General features: G+C 38.6%; 1 protein-coding gene across 1 annotated transcript in view; it reads left to right on the top strand.

The window, feature by feature from the left end:
* LOC121738763 (activated Cdc42 kinase-like) overlaps positions 1-6,959 on the top strand; it is a 133,996-nt gene extending 127,037 nt beyond the window's left edge. Inside the window, exons 25-29 of the mRNA XM_042130998.1 lie at positions 3,292-3,451; positions 4,648-4,800; positions 5,269-5,277; positions 5,430-5,542; positions 5,892-6,959. Of these exons, the coding sequence (XP_041986932.1) occupies positions 3,292-3,451; positions 4,648-4,800; positions 5,269-5,277; positions 5,430-5,542; positions 5,892-6,086 (630 nt within the window). The 3' untranslated portion in view covers positions 6,087-6,959. The remainder of the gene's footprint in view (positions 1-3,291; positions 3,452-4,647; positions 4,801-5,268; positions 5,278-5,429; positions 5,543-5,891) is intronic.
* The last annotated feature ends 5,363 nt before the right edge of the window (positions 6,960-12,322 follow it).

Below are 12,322 nucleotides of genomic sequence, written 5' to 3'. Positions count from 1 at the left end.
TTGTATCACACTAAATTCACACTAAATTATTAAATACTACATAACTTGCCTAAGTAACCCAATTATTCTCTCAAACATCCAAATAATCAGCCTAAGTAACTTAATAAAATAATATTAATCAACTAATAGCCAAACCTATCAATCGGCCTCGTAAGGCGCTTGGGTCGGTGCAAGCGTACAGGTGGAACTGAGGTCGGTGGATTCGTCGCAACGGGAGTGTCGCTTGTAGGAGGTGTTTCTACTAGTACGGGGGCGCCACCCTCGCCCGCAGCTGGGTTACTACAGGGACCCCTTGAGGTTTCCGGGGTATGCGAGTCCGGAGGCTCATACGGCACTGTCCACGTGCCTTTTAAGTTGCCCTAGACCCGTATTCACTACGTAGTGCCGAGAGCCTACTCCTTCCTCTACTCTCCCTTGCACCCATTTTTCGCCTTGGGCGTAATTGCGCACCACGACATACTCCCCAACTTGAAAAGCTCGCGCTTGACCCCTGGCGGACTCTATTTGCTTTTCTTGAGCTACCCGCACCCTTTTCTCAATCGGTCTACCCCGCCTCAAATGGTCTTATCTCGTACGTAGCGTTCTACGTTGTAACAGCATGGCGGGCGACACACCCGTAGTGCTGTGCTCTACGTTCCTATAATAATAATAATAATATCTATGCACGCTTCACACCACGTCAGTCTGGCCCCGTGCTAAGTACCTGAAGGACTTGTGTTACAGGTACCAGGCAACGGAAATACTTTTAATACTTTTATACTATACATATATTTAAGATTTTTATTATATAATACACATATTTAATATACATCCATGACCCAGGAACTTTGAAAACTTTTTGTTCCGTCGGCGGGATTCGAACCCGCGACCCCCGGCTTGAGCTACCGACAACCCACCCACTGAGCCACAGAGGTCGTCATATATGCCAGTCACTGACCTCCATTATACAAGTACGCTGGACTGATGATACCGTTTGAAATGACAGCTATTTTTTGTGCCTGTTTGAAGCGGAATCAGATCCCATTATTAGGGATAGGAACTAAATTTGACGTAAAAAATACGTTTGAAAGTCGCCATCATGACGCCATATTGGCGCTGATAGCAGTAGTGGGAGTATTTGGAACTAATACTAGTGATGTACAACTGTCTTTTCTATTATCGATGAAATGTTTCCAGATTCAGATAATGTCGACCATTAGGACAAAAATATTAAATTGAATAATACAAACGCTACATATTTGTATTAAAGATTACAGACTTCCTCTCCGTAATTTAGATAGGCGTAATAAATTAACAACGATTTCATACGTAGACAACGTGAAGTAGCACTACGAAAAACTAAAAACAAAACTGAAGATAAGCTTCTAACGAAAACTTTGTTGTATTGTATTTTCTAATTTCATTTCTGATATTATCAAAGTAGTGCTACATTGTATCGTATTAAAGCTGAACAAAGCTGAATAAGTGTTCTGTGTGATTAGACCCTAACTAATCTCATCATATTATATTATAAAGCGGAAGAGTTTGTTTGTTTGAACGCTCTAATCTCAGGAACTGCTGGTCCAATTTGAACAATTATTTCAGTGTTAGACAGCCTATTTTATATATATTATCACGCTGAGACTTATGGGAGCTAAGAAATAGAGGAAAATGTGGAAAAAGCGGGGGAATGTATAACGTGAAGGATTATATAGACTATTTTTTGTGGACCAATTTGTCTGTGTAATTAGATATTTACGTGGGAGAAGCCGCGCGGAAAGTCTAGTAATAATATAAAAGTTCCTTATTTATTTATGGATCTAGCAAGCCAATTTTTATCGATTTACTTTATCTCATTTGATTTTCGCCATTTTGGCGCTGATTGCAGAAGTGCGAGGGAAATTAACTAATTAGATAATGCGATCCATAAATAAATATGGAACGTTTGAATACATTTTTTTATTGGGGTGGAGTAGGCAAGGTATTTATAAATAATAAAAATATATGTGCGATCCTTTAACATTATATTTTATTAGTTACCGTTACACAGTTACAGTCTGTCAAGAAAGAGTAGACGCTGAAATAAATTTTCCAAACATGATCACGATCAAATGGTAGTTTTGCGCCTTGTATTTTCACAGAGAACGTTTATACACTTCAAATAGTAACGGCAAGCGGTAGTAGCAATTTTCAGACGCCAACCAGGCTTTTTAATGTTTTTCAACCATAATTCTAGTCTTCCTTCGTCAGACGGAAACCTGTCAATTATTTTAAGAGTATAATATGTATTTGATAATAAAAATCGGTTATCGGAGATTTCAATACAATTATTATAGATATCGATAAGTTTTATCGACAGAAAACTCCAGCACTATTGAATTTTATTGTTTATCAAAAATCGGTAAAACAAAGGTAAATATGTGGTGAATACGGTATAATAAGATTAGTGCCACATTTTTAAGTGCCTATATTATCAATAAAAGTTTAATATCGTAGAAATGAGCTGTTAAAATCACTTACTTGTGAAATGTAACCCCACATCCCTTTTTGTACCGTGTTTTACATAACATACACCCTTTCATAGTTTTACTATGAACTACCACCACTTATATATATATATATATATATATATATATATATATATATATATATATATATATATATACCGAAACCCCCTATATACTAAATTTCATGAAAATCGTTGGAGCTGATTCCGAGATTATATTTATATATATACTAGAATTGCTCGTTTAAAGATATAAGATAAAAATAATTTGATTTGATTAGTTAGAAATATAAAGATGAAAAAAGGAATTGCAGTGTTCGATTTTATGGTAGGGCGATAAGTGAGCAGGCAAGCGCGCACCGATAGGAGACTCACTCCTTCTATTGGCAAGGAGTAATTGCGCTACTCGCTAGAGGGGGTCTAGTACCCCCTCTAGTACGATGCCCCAATCACTTCCTCCATATCGCCAAGCGATCCTAATGCCGTTCGCTATATCTAAATATATATAACTCAAAGGTGACTGACTGACTGACATAGTGATCTGTCAACGCACAACCCAAACGGAGGATCGGGCTGAAATTTGGCATGCAGGTAGATGTTATGACGTAGGCATCTGCTGAGAAAGGATTTTGATCAATTCTTACCCCAAGGGGATAAAGTAGGGGATGAACATTTGTATGAAACTTTGTCAATTTTAAACCGAACAGGCTGAGACTTTGATTCCTGATTAATAATTATGAGTCTTCTTAACGCGATCGAAACCGCGGGCAAAGGTCAGTTATAATATTATAAGCCTCTCGTTTCAGTCATCACTAGCGGTGCCGAATCGCAGCAGCAAGCCGCAGCTGGTCGACCGGCCGCGCCACGTGCGCCGTCACCCGCTGCGTGACACACCGGACGACAGCGGTCTGCCGCCGCACGTCAACATCTACCAGAATACGCGACCTGAACTGGAGCCGACACAAAGTAAGTGTAGCTAATGTGATACCAGAGTAAACAGAACTAACGAGTAGGCCAAATCATAACCGCGGCCGCGACATAGTCGTAGAGAGCTCTACCAATTATTTTGACATTAGAACATACACGCGCGGACGGCCCTCTTTTATGCAACAACATTAATAACTTGAGCTCATCTACCGCGATAACTCGTACGCAGCTAGTTTGTGCTACCGCGCGCGAGCAGCCTCACACGTCAGAGAGTGAGTAAGGGGTCGGACCCCTTAAGACCAGGGGGGTCCCGTGTCCCCACGTCAGATAAAAATAGCTTATTTTCGTAGCTCTCCCCAACATTGCCCGATTAGAATGTCACACGTGTGACTTTAGGGGAGGGGGCCAGGCCCCGTCATTGCTTATCTCCAAACCAACTAGCAACAGACTAGTTATAGCCACGATTAAACTACCGTGGTCTTAACCAGACCAGTAGCTTAGACCCTTTTGAAAAAAGACTCAGAAGAGATCTCGATACGTTTGACATAGTATGTCATATCGGCCGGCGCGCGCTGTACGTTAATGCGTTACTCAGCATTGTGAGACATGTTGAAAGTGACAGTCGCGCCCAACTCGCGTATTCTCGCCCGTTTGTTTGAAGTCAAGCTACTCCTTAGCTCTGTCTACTCTGGTCTCTGGTGATACTATTCGTTTTTAGGATTCCGTACCCAAAAGGTAAAAACGGGACCCTATTACTAAGACTTCGTTGTCTCTCCGTCTGTCTGTCTGTCTGTCTGTCTGTCTGTCTGTCTCCAGGCTGTAACTCAAAACCGGTAATAGCTTGAGTGTTGACATTTTCACAGATATATGTATATACATATTATGTATATCTGTTGCCGCTAGAACAACAAATACTAAAGTCAAAATAAAATTAATATTTACAGGTATAATACAAAAAACGAGATTGAGACTTCATTTTTTTATCAAAGTCCTTAATTATATGTGTACTTTAATATTTAATAATAATTTTAAAATAAAATAAAAAATTAAGGGGGCAACGATAAAAAAAATTGCCTTATTTTGCTCTTCAATGATACGGAATCCTTCGTGCGCGTTTTTTTAAATGATTTTTCTATTGACTTAAAATGGCAACTGTCCGAAATCATCATGGCTTATGGGAAAACAAAACCGAATTTATAACACGATATAAACACGACCGCATCCTTAATTTCCAGTAATCCCGATAGACGAGTTCATAGCTAACCCGTTCGAAGTGGATGTGCCGCTCGACAGCTCCAACCCGTTCGGCCCCTACGTCATCCGACACGACAGCCTCGACGAAGACGACGAACCCATTTTCGAGGAGGTGGAGCTGAGGAAGACTAGCGGTGAGTGACGGAGGACTGAATAGAACAACACTAAAAAAAAAAGATAATAACACTGTAGTGCTTATTTTATTGTATTAAACTTGCAGCTTACCAAAAGTTATAGTAAGGTTAATCAGGGTAAGTCCGGATAATTCAACTTATCACTAAATTAGTCAGTGTTCGTTTTTGCCTGGCGCGGGCGCTACAGGCATATACGCTATACTGCAATCGCAAACTGTACTACCGTACCGTAACTTTAGTTTAATTTAGCGTTAACTTGAATTATCCGATCTTACCCTGTATCCGAACTTACTCTGATTAACTATACATATAATAATATGATTTTAGATAACATTAAGCCAAATTGAAAGTTTTCATTGAAACGAAATATATTTCGTGCTCAGTTCATCATTTTATTACTCGGTCCCTCGAATGAACATGACAACGACACTAATGCTCACTCTTTCTTTTTCACGCACACAAATAAAGATCGCAGAGGTAGGTTGTTTTCGGTTGGAAAGGCAGCCTTAATGTGAAAGTTAATGAATAAAGTACCGGATAGATTGTAATGAAATTTGTTATACTTAGTAATTTTAACTTTAGAATAAAACACGGGCTATTTTATCAATGATATTTATTATTTTTTCCAGAGCACGTATCAGTCGAAGATCTACTGGAGTTCGCAGATCACAAGCCGACTTCGCAGGAGCGCGGAGTCGAGTCCGACGAAGTGAGAATCATGTGCAAGGTCCTCAATAATCAGGTACGGAGGCACAATTCTCGGAACTCGAATCAGGATCATGTATCAAATTCCTCGCTCGCTAAAGTGCGGAGAACATACAAGTTGAAATTATTTTATAAATCATATTTTCTTTTAAGCGTATAAAATATATTATTATAATCATTATTGTTTTAATTAAAACGATCGATTTATAAGATTTTGTTACTGAGATAATCATGAAGGCGTATACTAATAATACATCTAGGGCCTAAACAAAGATAACAATAATAATGTGTCCCACCTCCGCCGCTAGATTGCAACAGCTATTACCACAAAATCCCGTGCCACACAATACAACCGCGTCTCAAAAATACCTTCCCATACATTACAGGTGTCACCGGAGCTATGTCTGGAGGCTCTCAAATCCTGCGGCTGGAACATTCACTCCGCCATCAAGCTGTCACGCGTCAAAATGGCAATCTTTGGCAAAGCTGAGGCCACGGACAAGCAATGTCTCGAGATCCTCGAGCAAGCGGCGGGCGACTGCGCCAAAGCCGCTGCACTCATCATTGAGGGTTGTGAATGAAATACAAGCCAGTCAAAGTGGCTCTGCCACTTTGATTGGCGAAAACTCTTTTAATTGGGTAGCCGTTGGGGCATTGATATTTATAGATCTGGTGAATCTAAGAGCTCTATCTCGACTCATATATTATATATTGTTATTTGTAGCTTGAAAAGCTATTCAGTTTTAAGGATATTGAAGCTATGTTTTGCTTAGTATGTTTAATGTTCTCAGGAAGCTAAGCTCAGCTCAGGAAGTTAAGGTGAAGAAAAAACTTTAATTAACTCAGCGAATTGTATATAGAATATCTAGATCAACGTGTTAGTTTAGTTTAAAATTATTATAACTGTAGCCGTTTGTATTTGGAATCTGATATTTTTGGCTGGTGCCAAATTTTAGTGTCAATTGACACTTTTGCTTATTGATATTATCAAGATTATAAAATCTTAAGATTACAAAAATCATGATTATCTTTTCGAATAGGTTTGCTATGAGTCAAGACTGATGAATGGAATGAGGGACTGTGATGTATGTTTTGGAAATGAATCTAGTTATCTATAATATTTAACTCTGTGTCAATATGCCAAGCCTTACCCGGGTCAAGGGTGGTACGTAGAACATTTCTAAATTCGTGTATAAGATAGTTTTAAATCCCAGCTCAAACAGCGGGCACTGAAATCGTGCAAACGATTCCAGTCGTAGTATAGTAGCTATAAGTATTTCTAGTGATGAGTGATGACGGATGATCATGATGAGTGATGACAGTCAGCGGTAGTATTCAGGGTTTCCGTTTGACGAGGATTTGGAAACTTCATCAGAAACTAAATGGTGAGTTTCCGATTCTAAGCAGAACGGGAATTGTGAAAAGCCTCAAATTTAGATGATTATATACAAATATATATATAAATACAAGTCTAAAATAAATGTATCCCTCCCACCTAACTAAAAGTTAAAAGTTATTTACAAAATAACATATTTTCGTATGAATGTTAAATAATATAATGTTTGCTACAGGAATGTATGTTTTGATACGTATGAATGTTTAAACCACTTTTCAAAGTTTATACGAAATTATATTTTATAAAAATGGATTTTACATATTAGATCGCTGAAACCACGTCGAAACTCTCACAAATGATAGTATGATATGCTAACTGTATCTGTCCGAATTGAATTATCCGAAATATACCTATAAGTTTTCTTGAATCGACAGTAAAAATCCTACCACATAATATCACTCTGTTTCAAAACTTTACTTATCAAACTTTTATAAAACTTTTTGAAAATTCGAAGTTTAAGAGTTTCCATAAAATAAACGATCAGAAATAGAGTGTACAAAATATTTGCTACGATTATCATTCAATTTTTTTTTGTTTTCCTACGTAGATATTTAAATCACTAACTATTACAAGAGAATATTATACGTTTATAATATTATTTTTTTTTTAATTAAATAAGGGGGCAAACGAGCAAACGGGTCACCTGATGGTAAGCAACTACCGTCGCCCATGGACACTCGCAACATCAGAAGAGCTGCAGGTGCGTTGCCGGCCTTTTAATTGGGTATACGCTCTTTTCTTGAAGGTTTGCAGGTCGTATCGGTCCGGAAATACTGCTGGTTATAATAAAATATAACATTAATAGAGTAAGGCTTGAAAAGTTGGTCTCAATTACAATTATTGAAATGTTCTCAGAATAGATTTATAATGTATTATATTGAATTTTATATGTGCCAGAACTGGCTTTATTCACCCGAAGGGGGCATAACATGCAATTCTTCTGTATGTTTTTTAATCTATTTGGTGTACTGTGTAGTTCAAGTGACAATACTACCATATCTTTAACTGGCTTGGCGTAGTGTGTATGTCTCTGTAGTTTAGTATTATCTACTGTCAGGCTGCTACGACTGTACTGAACTATACTGAACCTGTCCCAGGCACTAAAGTATTTGAAGAGTAGTTTGTTTACTCGCAGAATACAAAGTTTTTTGAGCTGCTACTTCAAAATTTTATTCTTTAGACATTTTTATTCTCGTGTTCCAATAACTTTACATTTTACCTAGGTTTACTTTTTGTACCTAACTATTTAAGAACCTTTTTATTTGTACAGAAATGTGATTATTTGTACTTAATGTCTCTCTCGAATAGTATCATTTCGATGAAGTGACCAATTTCGTCCCCCTGTATACAGGTATCTACATATTTATACTGTTGTTTTGTATATTAAGTATATACTTCCCTTAAATGTAGGGTCGAATCACCGAAAGTGACGCGGCACGGCGCGCGGCATCTTCAACATAGATACTTAGTTATTCAAAATTTTACACACACAAGAGAACTTTTCCTTGAGAGCACCACAATGTCGTGAAGCCTTAGCGGAAAATATTCTTGCATTCGAACGTGAATCTTTTTGTTTAGTAAATAAAGTTCAATTTACTATTGAAAGGGCCGCGCTGCGTGTCGTATCGGTGTGACGCTTAGAATAATATGACTGTACTTGTAAGAGTATTATCGATGTGCTTAATCTCAGCTAAATGTACTTAGATGTAAGCGTAAGTGTTAGACATTCCCCTACTGCTAGTTAACACTAACACATATACATTTTCTTCAATCAAACTGTTATCGCGACTTTGATAAGTACCTGGAAGATCGAGCTGAGCTCGGAATTTTCTCTTTATTCGCCAAAACCCCCTACACGTTCATTGAAACAATAAATAAAGTTTTTTATATACTCATGCCATATAAAAATAAGATTGTCTTCTTGAAAGATTGAAGAAGAAAGATAAAAAATATAAACGTAAACATAAGTAAGCCGTAATACAATTAGTGTTGTTCAGACTAGCTAGAAGTGGGTATTTAACTAAATAGACGATAGCAGTATGATGATTATTTACTGAAAGTCGATGGACCTTTTATGATTCTCATTTTTTACATTTTCAGTTCCATAGAATAGTTAGATTTGCCATAATACAACACCGCTACAAGAATAAATGTTGTCTACGATATCAAACGATATTCTAATGTCTACACTTACAGACTTACAAGGCTGTGTTGGCGCGAATATGAAATAAGCTGGCAAACGAGCAAACGGGTCACGTGATGAAAAGCAACTACCGTCGCCCATGGACACTCGCAACATCAGAAGAGTCCGGCAATGCACCTGGCGTTGCTGGACTTTTAAGAGGGAATAAGCTCGCTTCTTGAAGGTTTGCAGGTCGAATAAGTCCGAAAATACTGCTGGTGACAGTTGGTTTCAGAGTTTCACAGTGCGTGACAGAAAACACCCGGTGGAAGACTGCCACTCGTCACGGTGATGAGGATTTTATATTTTTCGCGTGACGAATGATGGCGAAAAGTTGCAGGAGGTATGATTCCGAACCATGGGCGTACCGAGGGGGGGGCAGATCATGTTGACGTCCCTACTAAGTATATTATCTAGTACTTTTATCAATAAAAATCAAAAATTAACAATATTTTTAGAATTAAAAATTTTTTTTTTTTTATTCTTTATAAACACCTAGCTTATAAAAAATCTGATTTGCCCCCCCCTGGCCCAGAACCTGGGTAATTTGCCCCCCCCCCCCCCCCTGGCCCAGAATCTGGGTACGCCCATGTTCCGAACGGTTACTTAGAGCACTCCCCGTGATACATACATAAATAAATACCTTGAATTTTCCGATTTATTGAAATCCTGCAATCCGTAATATATCTTAATCCTGGATCACGATTCGAACATCGACCGTGTAGCCATTGCCCCATTGCCAAAGCGTGCCAAGAACATTCTTGTAAGTCCACTTCATTTGGCAAATCTGCATTAGGTAAATATAATAATAATAATCGAAACTTGTTGCCATGTTATTTGTAGTTATAGAGTAGAGATGTTCAATATAATATTAATGTTGTGTAGTGCTCCCGGCTAAATAAGTTTACCGCACTTTTTACTTCGGAGCCCCAAAAACAAACCCGATTTAAACGTGAAATGCCGAGAAGTTCCAAGTGCGGTCTGCTAGTTTAGCCATATGGGAAGTAAATGTTATAAATGTTTAAATATATAATATTAAATGTCTCAATGTGAAAAGTCGTCTTTTATTTTGAATGTCCTTAGCATTAGCCACAGTATCTAATATTATATTTTAAGGCAAATTTTTGTGAGCGTGTAGTAAGTATGTTTTTTTACTGAACGTCTAAATCTATTTTCGTGTTAGCTAACTAACACCCTAGAATGCGCTAGATAAACGAATTCACTTTGTTTACTGCGGTTAAACGTCACCATTTATTTTCTGTAATAAACCGCTGCCCACTGCACATCTAGTATCACTTAATAATAAAGAATAGTAGAAAAACTATGTTATTAATAATTTTATTAAGTATAGCAATTGCTTTAGATTTTAGAACATTATTTCATCAAGCCCCACGGTCACCCCTGACCTCTCGTTTTTCCACGATCGACGGGCTAAGAGGATACACCAGGGGCGATAGAAATGAAAATAGGTATTTAAAAATGTATTGCTGTCTCACCAATCTCAAGTCTTTACCGCAGAGCGCGATAGAGACAACACGACAAAAGTTCTAATAAAAGAACAGAAAATCTTCGATTCGTTGTCCGCTGATTCCTTCTCCAAAACTTAACCGATTTAAGTACTTTTTTCATTAACAATTAAAGCAAAGCTTGAGCTGTGTTCCTGTTTTTTTTTTTGTATTTTTTAGCCAGTTTTGTTTTCTGGGTGTTTGAACGCAGAGGAAAATCTGGCCATTTTTTTGGGTTTTTGGACGTTCTTATCTTTTTTAATAATAAAATTATGAAAAAAAAAACATAGGGACATGCTAATAGTGGCCATAGATATTCAGGAAAAAAATCATAACTCTACCGGCATTATCCAGGGAGGATACAGGCGACAACGTTTGTATGGAAAAACGGCGGTGTGGACTCCTCCTTTTTAATATACAATTATCTGAGCCTACGAACTTTTATTGAAGTCACCTTAGGACATACCCAACAACCTATTTATTTAACTTAATTTCATATAATAATAGCTTCATAATATCATAGAAGAACACTTTAATTAAAGAAAATTGTTTTTAAATATCAACAAATCTTTTGTTACTTTTTTTCTACAAATATTTTAAAAATACCTACTAAGTATAAATAGCTGCGGGCATCATCATCATATCATCATCATATCAGCCTATAGTCGTCCACTGCTGGACATAGGCCTCTCTCAATGAACGCCAAGATGACCGATCTCCTGCTACTCGCATCCAACATGGGCCTGCAACTAAGCGGAGATCGTCGTCCCACCTAGTTGGAGGTCGACCTACACCCCGATTTCCCAGCCTTGGTCTCCATTCCAGAGTAAGTTTACTCCAGCGATCGTCTGTTCTTCGAGCTACGTGACCAGCCCAGTTCCACTTCAGCGTACTGATTCTCTGCACTATGTCGGTGACTTTAGTTCTTTGACGAATTGTTTCATTTCGAAGCTTATCCGCCAAAGAAACTCCGAGCATAGCGCGTTCCATAGCACGCTGAGCGACGGAAAACTTACGAGCTAGCCCTGCTGTAAAAGGCCAGGTTTCCGCCCCGTAGGTCATAACGGGAAGCACGCATTGATCGAAGACTTTCGTCTTCAAGCTCTGCGGAATATGCGACGTGAGAATGTGGCTTAGCTTCCTGAATGCTGCCCAACCCAACTGTATCCTCCTATCGGTTTCTCTCTCGAAGTTATGTCTACCTACCTGCAGTATGTGCCCCAAATAGACATATTCCGTTACGACTTCGAGAAAGACACCGTTAACTGCAACCGGTCTCGGGAGAACATGTTCGTTGAACATGACTTTCGTCTTGTCTAAGTTCATCCCGAGACCGATCCGCCGGGAAGATTCATTTAGGTCGTTCAACATTTCCTGCAAGTCCTCCAACGATTCTGCCAATATGACGATATCGTCAGCGAAACGAAGGTGTGAGAGGTACTTGCCATTAACGTTTAGGTATGCCACGTCCTTTCCAGTTTAGGGTCTTGAAGGCGTCCCCTAATGCATTTGTGAACAGTTTCGGGGAAATAATATCCCCTTGCCTCACTCCTCGATGCAAATAGATTGGCCTTGTTGTGGCCCCCTGTACTCGGACGGACATAGACGCGGCATTATATAGACCTTTCAAAACTTCGACGTAACGCCAATCGACTTGACATCGTTGCAGGGCTTCCAGAACAGAGCTGCGGGCATAGCAAATCAAATAGTCCGCCGCAGGTTTGTATGGAAACT

This window comes from Aricia agestis, chromosome Z, assembly GCF_905147365.1.
Source record: "Aricia agestis chromosome Z, ilAriAges1.1, whole genome shotgun sequence".
NCBI lineage: Eukaryota > Metazoa > Arthropoda > Insecta > Lepidoptera > Lycaenidae > Aricia > Aricia agestis.
The sequence above is the reverse complement of the archived record's forward strand: the minus strand, read 5'-3'. Positions and strand labels throughout refer to the sequence as shown.